At 36.0% G+C, this 20,178-nt stretch overlaps 2 protein-coding genes across 3 annotated transcripts; both read left to right on the top strand.

Annotated features, from left to right (window-relative positions):
* The first annotated feature begins 1,662 nt into the window (after positions 1 to 1,662).
* On the top strand, positions 1,663 to 10,100 carry LOC135681568 (bax inhibitor 1). Its single transcript, XM_065196107.2, has 10 exons — positions 1,663 to 1,823; positions 3,109 to 3,217; positions 3,665 to 3,755; positions 4,709 to 4,738; positions 7,018 to 7,066; positions 7,537 to 7,634; positions 7,821 to 7,900; positions 8,346 to 8,446; positions 9,278 to 9,350; positions 9,693 to 10,100. Exons 1-10 carry the CDS (start codon positions 1,762 to 1,764, stop codon positions 9,714 to 9,716), a joined length of 717 nt encoding a protein of 238 aa, XP_065052179.2. The 5' UTR covers positions 1,663 to 1,761; the 3' UTR covers positions 9,717 to 10,100.
* A 151-nt stretch (positions 10,101 to 10,251) lies between these two features.
* LOC135681564 (uncharacterized) lies at positions 10,252 to 17,202 on the top strand. 2 transcript variants are annotated; one of them, XM_065196102.2, is made up of 5 exons: positions 10,252 to 11,732; positions 11,986 to 12,679; positions 15,011 to 15,208; positions 15,719 to 15,877; positions 16,470 to 17,202. In XM_065196102.2, exons 2-5 carry the CDS (start codon positions 12,142 to 12,144, stop codon positions 16,997 to 16,999), a joined length of 1,425 nt encoding a protein of 474 aa, XP_065052174.2. In that variant the 5' UTR covers positions 10,252 to 11,732; positions 11,986 to 12,141; the 3' UTR covers positions 17,000 to 17,202. The 2 variants fall into 2 exon arrangements, with proteins under 2 accessions (XP_065052174.2, XP_088967932.1); XM_089111806.1 differs by having other exon boundaries at positions 10,252 to 12,679.
* The last annotated feature ends 2,976 nt before the right edge of the window (positions 17,203 to 20,178 follow it).

Below are 20,178 nucleotides of genomic sequence, written 5' to 3'. Positions count from 1 at the left end.
TCTGAAAACTTCCCAATGCTTTGTGTAGTTATTGGTTTGAAAGACAGCCTAATCCACAAACTTTAATTTTCGAGTTATTGTTCAAGTATAGACCATAGGAAATGTTGATTGAATGTACAGACTGCATCGAACTTGAATCTTGTTACTAGGACAAACATTCGTAGACACCTAAACGTGTGCCGGATAACATGCTGGTATAATCCAACCTCTTCGCCTCTACTCGAATATGAGGCTGGTAGCTATGAGCTGTAATAGAGGAAATACCAACATCGAACTGGAGGAGGGGGTGGAAAATCTCAACACCATTTGTTCGGTATATTAGACAGAACAAATAAACCATTCTAGTGTTTATGTGAAGAACCTATGATTGCCACGAAATTATGGTCAGAATGAGGCTCTACCAGCAAGGATAAACGGAAAAGAAACTAATCTGTTGCAATACATTTTTTATTTGACCTTGACCCCGCATTCCTCTTTTTTAGATCACCTTTCCCTTTTTAAACATTAATTGGTCACCTTTAATATTTGGTGCCACCAGTGTTACCTGAATAGGGTGGCTGTTATAAGTAGAAACTGAAAAAACAAGAAAAATTAGGTTAAACAAGACAATGACCAGCACAGATCTGCTACTTTATTTTTTATGAACAACTAAGGTAAAACCAATGAGGGTAAAACTAAAAAACCCATGGTACAGAAAAGGTCGAGTCTAAATTACTCAGATATAAAACGAGTTTGAAAAACTGTGAACGAAAAATTCTTTTGGGTCTTACATCTTTACAACGGTTGCAAAACAACACGATCTCAGTAGAGCAATGTAAATCCCGCACTTGGAGAAAGTTACATGATATATGTCGTTTAGAGGTAGCCTCTCAGAATCAAGGAAAGAATCCCTTACACGTGCTCAGAAACAGAGCCATTTCTGTACTTCTACGAAAAGTACAGACGATCGGGACTTTGTGGAAGACAAATGGTCAAACGACTTTTATCGTGTTTGATCGTGCAGTTATGGCCAATGAGATCATGAACAACAAAGATCCTTATATCCTAATTCTATCACCAGTTTCTGTAAAGATCTTCAAATCCTGAAGTGCAATGAGATGTTTGTTGAAATGACAGCCACTTAAATCATGACAACTTGGAACTGGAAGAGCAACACTGTAATTAGCCTGGATCTTTTCGATTATGTTTATTGTGAATATAAAATAGTGGAAAGGATTTTGGTGCATAATGATATAGATATAAAAAGAAAACAAGGAAGAAAAGCAAGAAAGCAATGAAAGATAGAGAAAGAATGAAAAGAGACTGTCATTTCGAACTGGTTGAAGAATCAGTGAAAGATACACTTTCAAGCTTTTGAATGTTAAAACGAAAATACTCCGTTTATTCTGTAGTTCGTGTATGCAGCAGTCCTGGCCGAGGGAAATATACAATGTGGCTTTCCTCTTGAACTGACATGACATGCAAGATTTGAGTGGGATTTAAGAATCCTTGCATCTGTGGTATGTGGCTTCAAGAAACATCCTTGCATTTTATGTTAAGTTGATTACTTTTCCCCTCATAGCTCAAAAGAATGTAAATCCATTTTTCGGGACCATCAGAGGTTTTTCGAGAAATAAACTTTCAAATCATTACGTAATGTGAGAAGACCTTCACCAGCCAATCGCTGAGAAGAGCATCACTCTTGGTGGTTAGAAACAGCTGCAATGCACCTCGGGAATCATACAAACTAAAAGCTAAAGTAGTCTGAAAGCGGAGTTAAAAATGGATGCTGTTTTTGGTGAAAGACCAATTTCTTTGAGGGCCTTGGCCGATTTTTCACAACTGTAAGTCTTCAGAATAACTTTTTTGCATTAAACTGTGTTAACTTTAGGTTCATATTGAAATTATTTCGCTTTTCAAAGCCCTTCTGTTTGTTTTGCCTTGACTTGGCCTGGCCTAGCTCTAAGATTGTTTCAAAATGTTTTCTAAGAAGTCACATTTTGGGTGCAATCAATTCAAAACTTGCTCAGATATCAATAAGATATAGGTCTAAGCTAAATAATAGTTTCCAACTTTCACTTGAATGTTCGATGCATTTCCAAAACAGGTAAATCCAGAGTTTGTCCTACCACCGCTCCCAATATTGAGAATTTGAAAGTTCAAGAAAACAGTTTGTTGTCAATCGCCTTACTCCAAATTAAGTAAGATAAACCTGTCGTTTTATTCAATGGGCAACTCATAGTTCCTCAAGTAGCTAGTTGTCGGCCTAGATTTGAAAAAAAAAGATTAATAATAGGTTATCATTTTGCACAAGAAAAAAATTGTTGAAACAACAGGCAATGACTTGCAGAATTTGCATCTTTTATCACATCTGTAGCATTCTTGCGTCATATTTTCTATTTTCTTTATAGCTGCAACGATATTTTGCATTTATATTATGTTTGATTTTCACAATACTGCTTTGATTATATTAAATGTTTATCATTTTAGCAAACTAGTAAATGCAATTCAGTCAAACTAATGATGAAAAATACACTAATATTGCCATCATGCTGCATTACAATATGAAATATTGATTCACAAAAAGTTATTTTAAAAAGAATGTATTTCAATGAGCTAAAAAAACTTGGATTTATATGTTGTTTATTCAAAATGTATCATAATGAATCTGATTCTTGGCTAGTAAAAAAAGTTAATAAAATTTAGCACAAAGACATTGGGGGCATTTTTGAACATTTGTTAAATTTAGAGTTCGGTTAAAGGCAGCGTATTGCACTGTCTATTAGTTATTGTTGGTTGAATTTTAAAGGTCCTCAAAATTAGAGAAGTGTGGAAAATTAGCAATAAGAAAGATACATCCTTTTTTACGAAATGAAAACTCACTGAAATAGAAATTTTACTATTGGTTTCTGGTAAACCAATAAACAGTGTGACACACCGCCTTTAACCTCAATGAATAAATGCCTATTTCAGCCATAACAAGTTGCTTGTTTAATTATGTACAAAGTTAAATGCCAATAAGTCACATAATTTTATTTTCCATGTCAAAAGATGTTCAAAATTCTTGACTTAAATTCCTGATTGATTTTTTTGACTGTTTTAATATTGTAACAATTTAAAAATTTTCAGTGATCAACAAACGCGTAGTCACTTGAAAAATGTCTATGCTGCCCTCACCTTGTCAACATTTTTGGCAGCTGGTGGTGCTGGTGTCCACATATTTACTGATGTCCTAAAAGTAAGTTTATTCAGCTTTTCAGAGAAATTTGCAACCTGTCTTATACATTACATGTTTATTGATTTTAATAACTTGCTGTTGAATTCAATTTTGATTGCTTCAGCCCCTTTGTAATATCTTTAGCACCTGGAAAGTCAGCAAATTGTTTAAAAAAGTAAAAGGGATGTCTGAAGAAGTTTTAGTTGACAGGGAGGAAATTCTCTTCTTTATCATCACATTAGTCAATATTTGGTCAGCATTTGCTCAAAATATTCTTTCATAGGAAAGCTTAAGGAAACTTTTCAGAAGTTTAGATTCTATAAAAGAATATTCTGTTAATTCTTTAAAAGATTACAAGTTTTGTCTTTCCCTTTTTCGGCTATAACTCATGTATTCTTTATTAAATTTATAATCTTCAGGACTGAAATTTTCTCATTTCTAATCTGATTGTCTTTACATTTCTACAAGGGAGGGTTTTTGTCTGGCATTGTTGGAATTGGACTCATGCTTGCATTGGCTTTTACCTCAAATGAGCCAAAGAATCAAATGAAGCGAATGGGTAAGTGACATTATTATAAGAAACTGGTTTAAAAGACAGTAACACACCTTTCTAAAAGTTCACATTTTATCAAACCTATGATATTTCAAAAAGTATTTGCAAAATCACAATTTTTCAAATGACAAATTTATTGTACCAATGACTTGCCTAAAGAAATATTTTTGCAAGTTTAGAATCCTAGTGTCTGTGGCCGTTGATTGATATATGAACCTTTCCCTTGAATGTTTTTCTTCTGCCCACAAATACATGATTTAAGCACTCTAGTTTCTTAAGCACTGATATCTTAAGTACTATATACCAGTTTTCAAGAGTTTTCCATGCAATAAAACATTATAATAAGCAAGAATTTATGTAGAGGAAATCTTTGATGAAGGTAGTTCATTGAATCTAAATCATGGGACATTTTTTTAGATTTATAATTTTAATGCCTAATAATTGTCCTTCAATACCAAGTTTAAAGCCCACTTGCCAAATTATACTTTAAGAAAATGTTTGTGCCCTGGATGTGCAATAGTGGAGAGCAGATTAATTATTGTTAATAATGTTTGAGACAGTTTTAAAATTATGGAATCAATAAGAAAGAAGATTCTAAACCAGAAGAAATGTCCAACATACAACCCAGGATCCAGATGTGCCCCCCCCCCAAAGCATATATATGGCCTGTGCAAAGTAAACATTTCCAATTCTTTGGTCCTTGAGCTAGGTTTATGGTTCTTGAGTAAATTTTTAATGATTAGGCATGCCAATGATTTGCATAATTATTCAACTGGCCGGCCTGTGCAATAAGATTTTGTCTATGACCCACCCAAAAAATAGGTTGGAAACCCCTGTTCTAAAATAATCATAATGATTTACCACAACATTTCTTTCCTGAGATTTTTTTCTCCTTGGTAATCTTTTATTTCCATATTAAATTTCTTTAATCTTATTGAACTGTTTCTTTGCCTTTCCAGGTTACCTTGGTGGATTTGCATTTTGCACAGGTTGGTCTTCTTTTACTTCAAAATTCTGAAAAATTTTAGTTTCAATATGCATGATCTTCTAAAAATTGCCTGTGTAAAAGTAGTGAATATGTTTTTAGTTGGCTACACATGTACACTACCAGGACAAAAGTATTGTAATGCCCTAATCATAATTAGTCTTCTTTTCAAGTTGTAGCCTCTTTGTCTTTTGATCAAACCAGCTATCCGCACGGTCAAAATAGGATTTTGGTATAGCCTTTGGTGCTACTGTATTTTTTTTGTTAAGGTCAATGGGTAGCCATGCCTATTATGCTCCCATTGGCATTGTCTTTGTAATATTGTTCTTGTAGAATGTACTTTTTTAGACTGTGTATAAAAGAAAGAAATTTCAAAAATTGTTGGATGCCATTTTTCTACTGTTTCAAGAATTTTAAAAAATTCTAAACTGAAGGAACAGTTCAGAAATCAAGGAGAAGTGGCCAACCAAAATAGTTGATGCTAGGAGTGAGCGAATGGTTACTCGAATAATGAAATGTCACAGGTTTGACAAATTAAGCATCATAACGGACGTCTTTAACCAATCTTACCCTGGTAGTAGAGTGTCAAAATGATGTGTAAAATGCATTTTATGCAAGTATGGCATTCGCAGCTATATAAGAAAAAGAAAACCATTTGTTTCCTTGGAAAACAGAAGAAAACAAGTCCAGTAGGCAAATGCTCTGAAAGATTGGCAGATCAAAGACTGGAAAATGTTATTTTCTCAGATGAGTGTCGGTTTCGCTTAACAAATGACAGCAAAACGTTGAGAGTTTGGCGAACAACTGGTGAAGAAGATAACCCCCAATTTTTGCCTCAAAGCTCTCCAATTCAATGTCAGTTATGTTTTGGGGTTCAGTTAGGCCTAAAGGAGTTGGAAAACTTGCTTTTTTGTGATAGGCGAGTCAATGCAGAAAAATATATTCAAATACTGCAAGATAATCTGTTTAGAGGAATAAAATCAATGCTTGGAAAACAAGGGGAGCCATTTATTGTCCAACAAGACAATGCACCCCCTCACAAAGCAATTTTTCCAAAAAGTTACCTGAGAATCCGAAAGCTCAGTGTCCTTCTTTGGCCTGCACAGAGCCCCAACCTAAATATTATTGAAAATGTCTGGTTGCAAATGAAAAACCAAATGATTGCTGATCCACAAGGTCCTCCAAGGTCGACAAGCACTTATTGAAAGAGTTCTTGAAGAATGGAAGAAAATCCAGAAGGATTTAAAAAACTTTATGCATCAATTCCGAAGCGACTTTCAACAGTTATCAGAGCTAAAGGCTACTCCACAAATACTAGTTTAAACCAAAAGTTATTGCAACTATTAATTCTAAATTTTTAAAACTGAAAATGGAATATTCGAAGTTGCATTCATTGAATTTGCAGTTTTATTTGTATGCCATTGGCTGATTAAACAATAGCTTAATCAGACAACAATAAAAGTGATTTGTGATCCACCATTAATGGCCTTCGCAGGTGTTGCAATACTTTTGTCCTGGTAGTGTATATCTGTTTTGTTAAACAAGTAATTAAACTTTTATTCCTTTGTGAGAATGAACTTTTCCTGGAAATCGCCTTTATTTCTGCTTTATTTTCTTGCATTCATATTGGTCTTTTATTTCAATAGGCAGACATTTTAATTTTCCTACTTCTTAAAATTACTTTTTGTATTGGGATTGAATTCTTGATTACTATTGATCATTAAAACTTCATTTCATTGTGTGAGAAATTAATAGGCAACAGAAAAGCCTCTTAAAATGCACATGCTTTTGATGGATGTTTTTATAGTTGTGTTGGATTTGAACATAATGAGAACATATATTGTCTTGTGTTGCTAGTAATACAAAATCAATTTGTATTTGTCAGTTTGGAAGACATCATATAATATGTAAATTTCAAATTATTCTAGATTGCGTTGTCTATTCTGACTTGACAGTGCTCGATGTGCAAAAGCACAGAGCAATAGATATAACAGAAGATAGGCTAGAAATGAGACATGTTCTCTGTTACTCTGAGTTTCAAGCTTGCACACTCATCAGACAGACTATCTGATGGGTGCCCAAGCACGAAACTCTTAGTCTGTCTGATGAGTGCGCAAGCACGAAACTCTGAGAAACAGAGAACATGTCTCATTTCTAGTCTATATTCTATTATATAAATTATAAATTAGTATCTTTCATGTGTATTCATTTTTTCAGTCATCTAACAATCAACTGATTTGTGATGGGGTAATTTGATATGACATAATGTTCTTGTTCTTGTAGGCCTTGGACTTGGACCACTTATGGATGCTGTTATAGAAATTGACAGAAGGTTAATCTGCTTTTCTCATCTCTGAAAAGAATATTTATTAAAATTCCTTCAGTCTTTCTTTAAGAATATTATGCCTCAAATTGCAAAATTCAATTTGAAAAATAATGATTATAGTTTTTCCAAATCTGTATAACTGAACTCCTTTGTTCTGATTTTGCACATTTCTTTGAAATAATGTATTTAGCCATTTTTTCAATTTTTTAACCTTTGGTATTAACAATGATGTATTGAATTGTTCAATCAACACCTTTATATGAATTTTATGCTTACATTTGGTTACTCTCTGGTATTTGCACACTGAAGGGTGTTAGACAAAGTACTATAGTTTGCTATTTTCCAGCTATTTCGTCTTACCATCTTCAAATTTTTTGGTACCAAACTTATTTATTTTATCATTTTATGGCCAATTTTGTAAACAATTTGTCCTGACATTAAGCATTGTTTTGAAATATGACTTGTTTTTCCACCAGCATCATCCCAACAGCCTTCCTTGCAACTTGTCTCATTTTTGCTTGTTTCTCGCTGAGTGCCTTGTGGGCAAAAGAAAGAAGCTATCTTTACCTTGGCGGTATGTATCTACTACCATTTTATATCAATTTTTTATTTATTACCATGTCATTTCCGGTTATTCTGCTAAAGGGTTTTAGCAAGGGCAAGGTTCTTTCCAGCTAGATTTGTTTTTCAAAATTTTGATGAGACTTCAAGAAGTGACTTTGAAGAATAATATTTATTTTCATTCAATTTCAAATCCCAGGTACCCTGCTTTCCGCTCTGTCCGTGATGCTGTTGCTGGGTATTGCAAACATCTTCCTGGGTTCTCATCTTATCTATAAGGTTTGTAGAAATATTCACAGTGTTTTATGTTATTTTATGAGGTTTGTAGAAATATTCTCAGTACTTCAAAGTTCAGTACTTGTCACAGAGCCAAAGTTCCTTGCACTATTTTCTAGAATTTCGTCCTTTTTTCAAAATATTCCGTAATTTTGCTCAAGGTGATGAGAGGGCCAAGACTAGTGCCAATATGATGATTGTCATCCTCAGAAAGGCTCCTGGTCCTTAAAGAAAAATAGAATGATAATTCAAACCTTAGATTTATTGTTATGCTGGCAGTTTTCTTGCAAATGTCAAACTTTTTTGTTTGTTTATTGCATGATTTTGTCTTGTATTTATGTTCTCCCGAGTTTCATAACAAGGCAATCTCAGTTTCACCACTCTATTTTTAGGATTTCTTCATTATTTGACCGAATTCTAAGAAAGAAAAACTTTATCTTTCCAACAGATCCAACTCTATGGTGGCTTGGTCCTTTTCTGTGCCTTCATCCTTTACGACACACAGCTGATTATCCAGAAGAGAAAGAATGGGGACAATGATTTTATTTGGTAAACTTTGCTATTGTTTCTAAGGCGATTCTCTAGAAAAGTATGATTACACCCTTTCCATTTCGTTGAGTATACTTGTGACAGACCAACATAAGTATGGTCTGTCACAAGTATTTGCCAGCAGATAACAAAGTTCAACAGTAACCAATTAGGTTGGCCTTTTTAATCAGTTTACAGGGATCAACTGTCACATACTTCTGAGATGGAAATTCAATCTCTAGGTTGGAGGCAAAATCTCCAAAAACAAGCGAATTTGCTGATAAACAACAAATTTGACTGACAAAACTGTGTTTTAACTTACAATTTAGCAACATTTGAGGATTTCCGTCATTTCCGCCCATGACTTACTTTTCCACGATATTTGTAGGTTTCTAGTTTTGCCAGTGGTTAAAATGAACTTACACTGTGCAAAACACATATAAATCACCATTTTGATAGTTCAAAGTAATAATGCTAAACCACCCTTTGCTAATCAATACGAAGCTGCAAATTCCTTCACGCACACAAGACCCAAACTTACTTGTTGTAGAGGGTGTGTGTGTCGTGTCAACATTCCTGGCATGATAATGTTTCTGTTGCTTCTCTGCCGATCTGAAGAAGCTCTTTTCTGCACTTACAATATTTAATTCTATTTCACTCCAAAGTTAGAAGAAATTAGGAATAAAATTGACTATGATGGAAACCAATATATATATGAAAGAATTGTGACATGGTCCACCTATGTGCTCAGCAGTCCCATTCACCCTAAAGGTGCCAACAGGATAATTCCAATCGCACTTGAAACTTTTTCCTGTCGCTCCAAAATTTTACTTTTATTTTTAATCGTTAAAGGCACTCCGTTGATTTGTTCCTGGACTTCATCAACATATTCCGTCGTCTCATGGTTATCTTGGCCGATAACAAGGTTTGGAACTTTTTTCATCCTGTCAGTTGCATTTATTTACCTATAAAACCAGGAATATGTATGTATTTATATTTGTGTATGTATGTTTTTTTGCTGAGTGTGTGAGGTGAGATGAGATTAGGTGAGACGAGATGAGATTAGGTGTGACAAGATGAGGTTAGGTGAGACGGGATAGGAGGAGATCGGAGGACGTGATATCTTGCAATGCTTTGGTCAATTTTGGTGCTTTGTGGATATGTTGCACATTAAATCATGTCTGAAAACTGTTCTATATTGTTTGATTTTTTTAATTGTTTAAAAGGGTTTTTCTCTGACATGACAATGCTCTTTTTCTTTAAACAGGAAAGCAAGAAGAGAAAGAATTAAGCACCCATCATTTGTCCCTGTACAAGCTGTTCCGGCAATTATGAAACATTATCACAAACATTGCAATGTTGTCGTTATAATATTAATGCTTATTAATAATTAAATAGAGAACAAGAAAGCTAAGCATCTTTTAATCGTTTTGTTTGCCTCTGTCATATAAGCTCACTTCATTATTGATATCCGATTCTGGCGAAATTTTCTTTCCAATTCGGATGTTTTTTTGTTCCATTTGTCCTCACAAATTTTTCTGTAGAATACTTCTTTATTCAAGTGTCCTTAACTACGCCTGCTTAATTCATCCCAGTTTTTAGAATAAGACTTGTAGCTACGTGCTTTATTTAGCAATAAGTAATTGTTGTGTTGATAAAACATCTATCTGTCAAATCCCCTGCGCATTTCTTTGTCAATCTTGTTTCTACATTTGGTCAACTTTAGACGGCGAAAATTTATTAAATTGCTCAAACGAAAATTGGGATAAAGGTTAAGAAATATTTTTTTAGAGAAGGTCTGTCTATTCACAATCGAAAGGTTCACAGAGTGGTTGTCGATACTTTTTGCGTTAGTACATTGTGATAAGTGAACAGGGTTTGGGAAAATATACTGAGAGAAAATGTGTGCAAGTGACAAGACTGGCGCAGGACATGAACCCACGACCAGCAACACTGATGTCCTTGAAGGAACCAAAAGTATTCTTTTGCCAGTGATTGGTATTAATGAGTGACCCCAAAAAATGAAATTGTTTCATCGACGTGGTGAATTTTCAAGCTTCAGGCAAAGAACAGCGTAAGCTAAGGAGGTCTAATTAATATTTTAGGGTCTAATTTTGATAATTCTATTATTCAATAAACATGATATTTTTGCTCACAGTTAATTGTTTTCTAATTAATGATTTGTAGCATATTTTTGGGCTTATTGCAGAAAACCAGCAGTTAATGTTGGGTAGATTGCACGAGACCATCATTTTGAGCTCCCAATAAATTTGAACTGGTATCCATTTTTCCTTCGCCTCTCAAATCGGTCATATTCCAAAGCGAAAACCTTATTATGGACGGAGGTTGCCTCTGCTTTTGGAAAATTTGTTTTATCAGGTTCGTGGAAGCCAGGGGGCACCAGGTGTACGTGCCCCCAACTTGGAAGAGTGCCTCTTTTCTGAGACAGAATACCTTTTTTAAGAACAAACCTCGATAGAAGCTGAAAATTTTCCTCTTCTGTTAACAAAACAAAACAGATTTTATCAGCTGATCAAAAGTGCTAATAGAAATACCATGAAAAACTGATAGAAATCAACATGTGAATTGAGATTGTTCCCGTTTCTACCTATGCCACTACAGATTTCAAATCTTCCAGACGTACCTGTGGGGGATTCTACAGCGCGCATAGCAACCATTTAGTTATGTTATATTCTTAGATATATTGCTTTTTAAAGACAACAGGATTTTCTCTATTAATTATATATTGCTTTATTCACTTGAGGACTCGAAGTAGCTTAATTTGTTTTGTTATGATATTATATTTACGTACTTGTCTCCTGTTAATGTGTATGTGAACCAAGTAAAGGAAACTGATATTCGTGATTGTATTTAAAACCTACGTAAGACCTTTGTATCGGTATAAGCAAATATAGGTTCCCTGATTTGACATGTTGATTAGCTGAGTAATGTAAATTGAGTTCATAAAAGTACAGTAGGGCAGTGTTAGCGTAAAATGTGTTGAGGAAAGACGTGTAGAAAAATGGAGAAATGATGAGACAAGGCGTACGTTTGAGTTTTATTTGAAGAGATTTCTTGGTTCGTGGAGAAGTATATATGTTTCGAGCCAGCTTAATTGAGATAGATTGCGATCTATAACAGTACCTAATGTTTTTGCATTTCCTAGGAGTTTTGTACCAATACCTCTTTCGGGGAAACAATACGTCAGTCACCATATTTAAATGCTTCAAAATGTGAAGTCAAGATTTTCAGTGAAAGCAAAGTTAACGTGAGTAAATACGAAAGGGTATAATGGCTGCGTCACTCGGTAAGTATTAAGATTTTATATAACTGCGTCTGGTCCTCTGGCAAAACAAAGGGGCTTAAATATTCTGGGTCAACCACTGTTTTCCTTTTGACCGAGTTTTTCTGAAGATCTTCCAATCTACATTTATGAATAATTTTGTGTAATTTGCCTTTTGCTGCAGCGGATTCTTTAATTAATCCTTTGGGAAATTTATTCAACACTTCGTTATACTGTTTTCGCGCTCTTACCAACTACTTTTTGTTTTATTTTGCAGAACAACAACGGGTTCGTACGTGAATCAGTCCCATACTAACCTGCTTCTTAATCAGCAACCTTATTAATTTATAATTATCACCAAGAACTGCCCCATAGGCCTCGCTGTATACGTATTAACGACAGCAAATACGAATGTTTTTTTACAACAAGCACAATGTCAGTGGATTCTCTTGACTGTGGTGTTAGCAAGATGACGAGTGAGGATGTTGATGTATTTTTCTCATCAGAGGATGAGTTTGATAGCGATTATGAAATAGATATTGTGAACAAATTCAGCTTTTCCTCACGGTACAGTGGCAAACCAGGGTCAATTTGCAGTCGACATTCGCGTTACGACCCTACCGGGAGAGACACATACACCGAAGCCTGCCACCTTTTAAAGGTAACACCAGCACAACAGTTTATTAGGTGTATGACTCACCCTGAAGTTGATCTAAGTCATCGCGGGCTGGGACCGACAGGAGTCCGCGCAGCTGCTATCGCTCTCTTGAAAAATACCTGTGTTTCGAAGCTGAATCTGAAGGACAACGGCATGGGAGAAGAGGGTATGAGATGTATTTGTGTCGTTTTCGAGCAAAATTATTTCATTACTGACCTGGATGTTGCGGACAACGGCTGCAAAGGCAAAGGTGCAGAATACATTGCAAAAATGCTTGCTTTCTGCAACACTCTCAAAAGGCTTGATGTGTCAGGTAATCCGTTGTCATATCCTTCTACTTGCTTGACGTTTGATTATTTACCTGCAAGACTTCTCCTTTATAGGCTTATGCAGAAACACCTAAAACATAGAAAGGGGTAACCATTTAAGCCATACCAACATTTTTGTCAAAGTGAGGATTTGAAAGAATAATGTAAGTTTTCTCCTTTAAACAAAGGAGACTGTAGCTTGTGCCACTAATGAATAATAATATGAAAAAACAAACATTTAGTAAACTAAAGCTTTTCGTCTGACATTCTTCAGAGTTCAAAACGTCAGAACATAGTTTTAAACTTTAGTTTTAGTTTACTAAAATTAAAGCTTTAGTTTACTAAATGTTTGCTTTTTTCAAAGCCATTTACAACTTTTGTACAACCAAAAGATTGTTTGAATAATAATATCTTTTAATTCCCAACTTACCTATCCATGTGGCCAAGACATATTCGTGTGACAAAGACAGATCTGCGTGACAAAGCCAGATCCGTGTAGCCCAACTGTCACATTTGCTATTATATAAGAGCGCACAAATTGCTTCATTGGTCTCCCTACAGGTTTTTCATATACAGGTTTTTCTTATTTCATGACATTGCTGTATTTGGTAAAGAAATAGATCTTCCTGTAATCTCCACCTTCCTGTTGACTTCACTCCAAGACTGAAAAAGTGCCTAGGGACCGACCCTAGTGTGCTTTTTCTTCCTTTCTCGTAAATGTTCGAAAATTAGAATTGATCTAGTCAATGAGACGCAGTGGCGAAGCCAAAGGTCCTGCTGGTCCTGCTGAGCAGGACCAAGAATTTCCAAAGATAAGATTTACTGTAAACAATAAACAATTTCTTCCTTGCAAAAAGGAAGTTTCAAATTCTATTTGATAAACAGTCCCCAGTTCCGCCAGCTGATACAGGCATCCCGTGCTAATCTCAAGGTCCTGTTCTCTCCTACGGCAACCCTGTATTTTGGTCCTGCTCATAACTATGATACCCTATGTTTGGTCCTGCTTCACAATGGGCTTTTGTGAATTTAGTCCTGCTTCACAATAGTCTAGAACAAAGAGCAGTCCTGCTCAATCTCGGGAGCAGGACCTCGTCGAAATGATCATCATAACATTTCGTAAGCAGTTGTGATTTGATTGGTCGAGGGTTCACCTACGTAGGTCAAAGAGCATTGTTTTGAAAACCTTTGGTCCTGCTATTTCTGAGAGCAGGACTGCAAGAATTGCCCTGTGCATTCTCGTTCTGCTATGAGATACTAGCAAGGAGGCCAGTTCAAGTATTATGGCGAGGCGATGTGAATGCGGATTTTCTGCTTGCTTTGGCAATACCAATGATATTATTATTGACAGCAAAACTTGCCTCAGTTGAGCTGCATAAATGTTATTTGTAACACGAAAGAGTCCAAAGTTCGCAAGAAAGAAATGTAAACAACAAGAATTGGCTGTATGAGGCACTCTGATTTCGGCCTTCGTACGATCGTTTGAGGCACGGTATATCATGGTGGCCTAAATAAGATTTTCTTAGACTTGGACAAGGACGATGAAAGCATAATTGAATTTACTGTTGTGTGATTGAAAGTTTGGAGTTGGAGAATAAACCAATTTCAGCGGAATTTGCATTTTTCTACCTGATTTGTTTTCTCGTCTAATGGTTTGGCTAATAAAGTTGTTTTCATTGATAATGCGACACATTATTCAATTGTACCTCTCTTTATCAGCTGCAGAATAATTGTTCTGCAGAATATGTGAACTTGCCACTACAGACTTTAAACTCTGTTGTTTATTAAAATTATTTTAATAGAGTATCTAGATGGTCAGGTTTATAAGACCAAAATCTGGAATACCACAAATATATGATATGCAACTTCAAATGCCACCCCTACCCCCTTTTATCGTCAAATTTAGTTATCACCAATTTGAACTTTTACTTCAGTTGTAGAGGCTTACTACAATTTAACATAGATTTGTTTGAAAAGTAAGCACCCTAAAGCACGTCTTTAAGTATGGGTTTATTTTTCAAAAGATAGACATCGATTTAAAATTTGCTTTTTACTGAATTTAAGAAAAAATTCATCTGCAAAAAGGAATTTTTGTCCATGGGCTTTTCCTATTGAATATGGGCGTGGCCCTGTCCATATAGCAGGACCAACAATTTTTGGCTAGCTTCGCCACTGATGAGACGTCATACTTTGAAGAAAAGTCGGAGCGTTGATTGCTGCAATGGAACTTTATTGACTTTTAGAAATAAACTCAGTGTTATTGATAGCGTATGAATTTAACTCAACCAACTGAATAAAAGCTCAACTAAGTTTTAATCATTGCTTACTTCTCGCCTTAGGTAATGATATAGGGAATCGTGGAGTTGAACTAATTGCAGATGCACTTAGCATCAACTATACATTAGAGAGTTTCTCTCTTTCGAATAACAGCATGTCCGAGGTAGGTGCCAACGCTTTAAGCAAAGCACTTGATGGAAATATTTCGCTCAGAGAGCTAAACCTGTCATGGAATAACCTGAGATCTAAAGGTGCAAGAGGTAATATGCTATAAACATCTACGATCAATTAATTTCTTGTTTTATTTTTCTAAATTATTTTGTATCGCCAATGTTAATTTCAAACTTTCGTGTGTACGGAGGCGAAGCAGGACCTTTGCCGTCTCCATTTTTACGCGAAACAAAATGATTTACAAGTAAACGATCTTTTGTAATGGGCCTTTAATTTCTTTTTCTGTATGAGTGTTTAATCTGCATTTGGACCTCTCGAAATTGCATTGGAATCACAAATTCCCAGTAAAGAAGGTTGGCTGGGTTGGGTGATGTCAAAAACACAGACAGCTACACTTATACTGCATTTTATGCTTAATTTGTACTTTTCTATTTTGTTCAGAGATATAGATTTTGGAATCAACATCTTTTGTTTACAGATTGCCCCCGCTTCTAATGATCTGTCATTCACCCGCCCGTACCAGAGGCTCTCAGTATTACTGTACTGAATTTCATGTAATATAGCGTAACTGCAATCTTGGCTTCATTTGTTTTTTTCAGCCATAGCAAAAGCGTTAACCGGCAACTCGTCACTGCAAATACTGGATTTGTCTTGGGGTGGAATAGGAGACGATGGCGTGAAACCAATACTGACAGCTCTCAAAGATAACACAAGCCTTACTTCTCTGAACTTAGCAAGTAACAGGATCGGCGATGCAGGTATTCCAATCGTTACAGTTGCTTTCAGCTTTTCATCGGTTAACAGCACATATCGTTGTTATTGCTGACCTTTTTTAGATTTCGTTTTGTGAGTGTTTTTAACTAACAGTCCCTCACTCTCAGTTGTTCCCTTGCTTCCAGGTGTATCATGATTAAGTTGGCACCTTTTAATTCCTTCTTTCTCTCTTACTTGGTGACCCCTACCCTACTGATTCTTCCAGCCGTACCACATTGCCGGGACCGTTGCTATTGAGGATTGGAGGCTTATTCTACGACACCCACGTTCGATAAAAATCTCGTCGGCGAAGTTTAGTTTTCCCATCTAGGGGCGCTTCGTCGGCGAATTAAGGGTGTTTTACCTACACATCCTCTTTGATACTGTGCTTTTTGTTCGGACGCCTCAACCTTTACACAATGTTCTTTGAAATTAATGAAGTCTTGTTGATTAAAAGCCTAGACGTCCATCCCAATGTGTATACAACTTTAATTGCCTAATTGTACCCAATCTGTAATTTAGTTCTTGTTTTTATGTAATACAAAATATATATTGTTTCAAAAAGGAAATATGGTAGACTTCTCGTGTCTTTTACAGGTGCTAGACTTTTGATAGACGCAATTCCAGAAAACGAGACGTTAGAAACACTAGACATAACCATGAACCTTATAACTAAACACTTGCTAATGGAAATTGTGAAGGCACGAATGGACTCTCCAACAAGCAAACTAAAAATCATAATTTGCAGAGACAAAACATTCGCCAATGATAAAGAAATAGCAGATTATCTGTGCAACATGGCTCCAGCTGATGCCGACTTTAAACTTGAACTTGACCATATTAAAATAAAGGATGACCCGAATGTTATTGAATGGCAGGAGAAACACAAGGAGGACCTCTGCGAAAGATTTCTTGCTTTCATCCGTGGGCGACGAATAAGAATGATGGATTTGTTTCAGAAGTTCGGGGCAAGCGGTGATTTGGTGTTGAGCGTAAACAAGTTTTGCCAAGGCTTGGAGAAATTGAGGAAGGAAATGAGAATGAGCGATTGGGAGATTCGTGACCTGGCGGACTATCTTCGAGGGAAAGATGGACAAATACACTGCAGCTATTTAACCTCTCTTTGATTGGTTTAGTTCATCGTCTCTGGTAATCGTACAAATACTTGGTTTTTGTATTGAAAATTTGTCAATCTTACTACCGTGTTTCCTCTAATGAATGCCGCCCTCTGATAAACGCCGTCCTTTATTGAATGCCGCACCTTCAGCCAACCGTTTGGAAAAAACGCCGCCCTCTGATAAACGCCGCCCTCTATTTAACGCCGCATCTTGAAAACACACCCCTATTCGAAATTCATTAGAAAACACACCCCTATTCGAAAGCTAAGAAAGTTTTTATGTAATTGAGACGAGGACTCTGACGGAGGTAGGGGTATTGACATTCCTTGACCTTTCCATAACGTGAAGCCATCTTTTGTAAACTTTCAAAAATTGTTCACACAATCTTTAATACGTGTTTTGGGAAAAGAAAACATTTTTTAAAGTCTGTTTTTTATCTTTTTTCATTGCATTTTTCATTTGAAAAACTTTTCATTTTATATTAAACGCCGCCCTCTGATTAACGCCGTCCTCTTTTGAACGCCGCACCCAAAATTTGGAGTTTGTAATAAAGGCCGCGGCGTTCTTTAGATGAAATACGGTATTCTTTCAATCAATTTTGAGACACTCTAATAGATCATCTTCAACGACTATGAGGGCAACCATTTCTGTCTTCCGCCCCTGCAATAAAAACATATATATGAAAAGAGTCCAGTGCCCCCTCCTGTGGCAATCTTCTATATTCGATGTTGTATTTCCACACTCTCTAATTGCTAAGCTGTAAATCTTGGCCACCCTTCCTGATTGCGACTGTAGCTCAACATAACTACAGTGATGTACAAGATTTTATACACATGGTGGATAATCTCCCTCCCATATTATCTGAAAATCAGACTTCCTTCGACGAAGGTGCCTGTATAACAAACTCCAATTCCGAATAAAGGCCTTTAACTCGATCGTTTCGACTCTTGACAAGGACATTCTGAAATCAGTTTTCATTGAAATCATTGTCTCTGGGGCATGCACTTCCAATATCCGATGGTCTTCAAGGAAATATGTCCACGTGAGGCCGTCCCCTTGGGAAAATGCAAGGCGCTGGTATGTCCTTATGTCCCCCCGCAGACTTCTCTGAATTGGGCTTTGTCTGAAGAGAGCTTTGGTACTGCAAGTGGAAGTCATAAAAACAAACTGCTAAGATAAGCCCGCGAAATAAGAACTTTATGCAAGACATGTTTTTGCAAAACATTCTCCAAGGTAAGCTGCATTAGTTCTTTGTTGTACTTCTTTACTGTTGTAAATGCAAAGTGGTAATTGGCTACTAAAACTCTAGCCATGAAAAATTAAACGATGCAACATCCATGCAACATCACTCTTTGCCTTGCGATGATACTTTTCCGTTTTATTGCGAAACTCTTTGATCATTCTTGGAGAAGTAACTGACTGTATTTGATGGCTTTTGTCGCAATATTTCGTTGGCTTTTTTGCAACCAGTTTTTCCCATTGGCTGTTCCTCTTTGCCACACCGATGGATTTGAACGTAAAGAGGCCATCTACAATATTTTAGCTGCCAAAGCATACATTGATGTTTTGTATCGATTGCTTTTCGTTTAAGTTTCGCGATTGCCAGTTACATTTATCTCTGCTCAGAGACAAAAGGGCGTAGCCTTATGTAGCGGGGGCAGCACAAGAATGGAGGGAATATGAAAGGGGCCTAGGGTGCATGATACTTGAGGGTATTTGGGGCAGTCGAGCTAATCTTAAATTATGAATCGTAAGACCGCTCCTTGGCCTTGATGACCTTTTCAAGACATACTAACCAGAAAATACCGCTGGTTGATTGATATTGCCAATTATAGTTCTACTGTTGTTGAAACTCTGACTTCCATGATGTAAATAGAAAAAATGATGATAAAAAAGCATGAAATACTAAAATAAATGAAACTCTAAAGATATTATTATAAAAGAATACATTCAAAAGACAACAGCAAAAAATTATTAATAGCAAAGCTTTAGATTTATTCAAGCAAATTATAAAAAACCCACTAAATTATGACTGAATCTAAAAACAAAATTGGTGTCTATGCTTTCAAAAATTATTAAAACATTTTTTAGATAATTTATCTGGATTGCACATGAAAAAATACTGCCCAATCTCGGTGCTTATTTCAGGTTTTTAAATCAGCAACACTTTTTTCTCAAGAGAGGCATTTCTTCTTATCCAGATAAATGGCACGCATCGAATTTGGCAGCAAAGTGGGAAACATGTGCCCACGGCTTCTAGGTCACTGTCTTTTGTCCTGAATAACAACCGTTACAAGACGTATAAATTTGGGTAGGTATTGATTTGGCACTGACCCATAATATCAGATTCTGTTGTATCCTTAGTCGCCTATTTTAGGGTTTTGAAAAATAGCTATTACCTCTTCGACTTAAGCTAAATCTCTCTCATTTCTCAAAAACTATATTTTTTCTACAATGATATATTTTGAGAATCGTTCTCTTGAATATAATCTTTTTTCTGGATTAACCAAAAAACAGTAAAATTCGTAATCACCCTTGGATTCCATTGGCAATATTTTCAATAGGCAACCTACATCGATTGAGTAACTTTGACGGTCATTGGCTTGCGTTTCTCATCAGTACTTGTGGTATATGTCTATTTTCTTTGAGTTTTCTATCTATGTTCTGACAATTTCAGCTCTGAAGAGTGTTAGACAAAACAGCTTCAGTATGATTCAAGATATTTTCTTTTTCAAAACCATTTTCATAATTCTTTCAAGCAGCCTCTTTGCGAATTGGAAGTATATATGAATGGTGTTCAGTCAGGGTTATATATGGTATACGGAGAGACTCGTGCTTATTGAAAGTTCTCTTGTACGGTGTTAAGAGTCGTGTTCGTGTATGGTAGAGAGAGTCGTAGAAAGTGGTAGAATTCATGCTTATTTGAAGTTCTCTTGTTAAGCGATAACTGCAAAACATTGTGTTTAGAGTCATGAATAGTACACAGAGTCATAGAAAAGTGTGGTGGAAGTCAAGCTTACTTTAATGCAGCGCGTGTGGTGTTTTGTAATAGGTGCTGTGTGTTCCAGAAATGCTGTAGGGTTCCAGAAATATCGAACAGTTACCGAATTGGCATATGATAATGGTTCACACAGTAGGTACATGTTAATTTTGAGCCAAAAGTAGAATGAATATATAGTATACAAAAA

This window comes from Rhopilema esculentum, chromosome 12 (assembly GCF_057945365.1).
Source record: "Rhopilema esculentum isolate cy_ngs chromosome 12, ASM5794536v1, whole genome shotgun sequence".
Lineage (NCBI taxonomy): Eukaryota > Metazoa > Cnidaria > Scyphozoa > Rhizostomeae > Rhizostomatidae > Rhopilema > Rhopilema esculentum.
The sequence above is the reverse complement of the archived record's forward strand: the minus strand, read 5'-3'. Positions and strand labels throughout refer to the sequence as shown.

Bases quoted from the DNA above. Each gene is read 5' to 3' on its own strand.
- LOC135681568 (XM_065196107.2), top strand. From the start codon at position 1,762: ATGGATGCTGTTTTTGGTGAAAGACCAATTTCTTTGAGGGCCTTGGCC. The intron at 3,756-4,708 runs GTAAGTGACATT...TTGCCTTTCCAG, and splicing joins GAATCAAATGAAGCGAATGG to GTTACCTTGGTGGATTTGCA. The intron at 7,067-7,536 runs GTTAATCTGCTT...TTTTTCCACCAG, and splicing joins GTTATAGAAATTGACAGAAG to CATCATCCCAACAGCCTTCC.
- LOC135681564 (XM_065196102.2), top strand. From the start codon at position 12,142: ATGTCAGTGGATTCTCTTGACTGTGGTGTTAGCAAGATGACGAGTGAG. The intron at 12,680-15,010 runs GTAATCCGTTGT...TTCTCGCCTTAG, and splicing joins CAAAAGGCTTGATGTGTCAG to GTAATGATATAGGGAATCGT. The intron at 15,209-15,718 runs GTAATATGCTAT...TGTTTTTTTCAG, and splicing joins GAGATCTAAAGGTGCAAGAG to CCATAGCAAAAGCGTTAACC.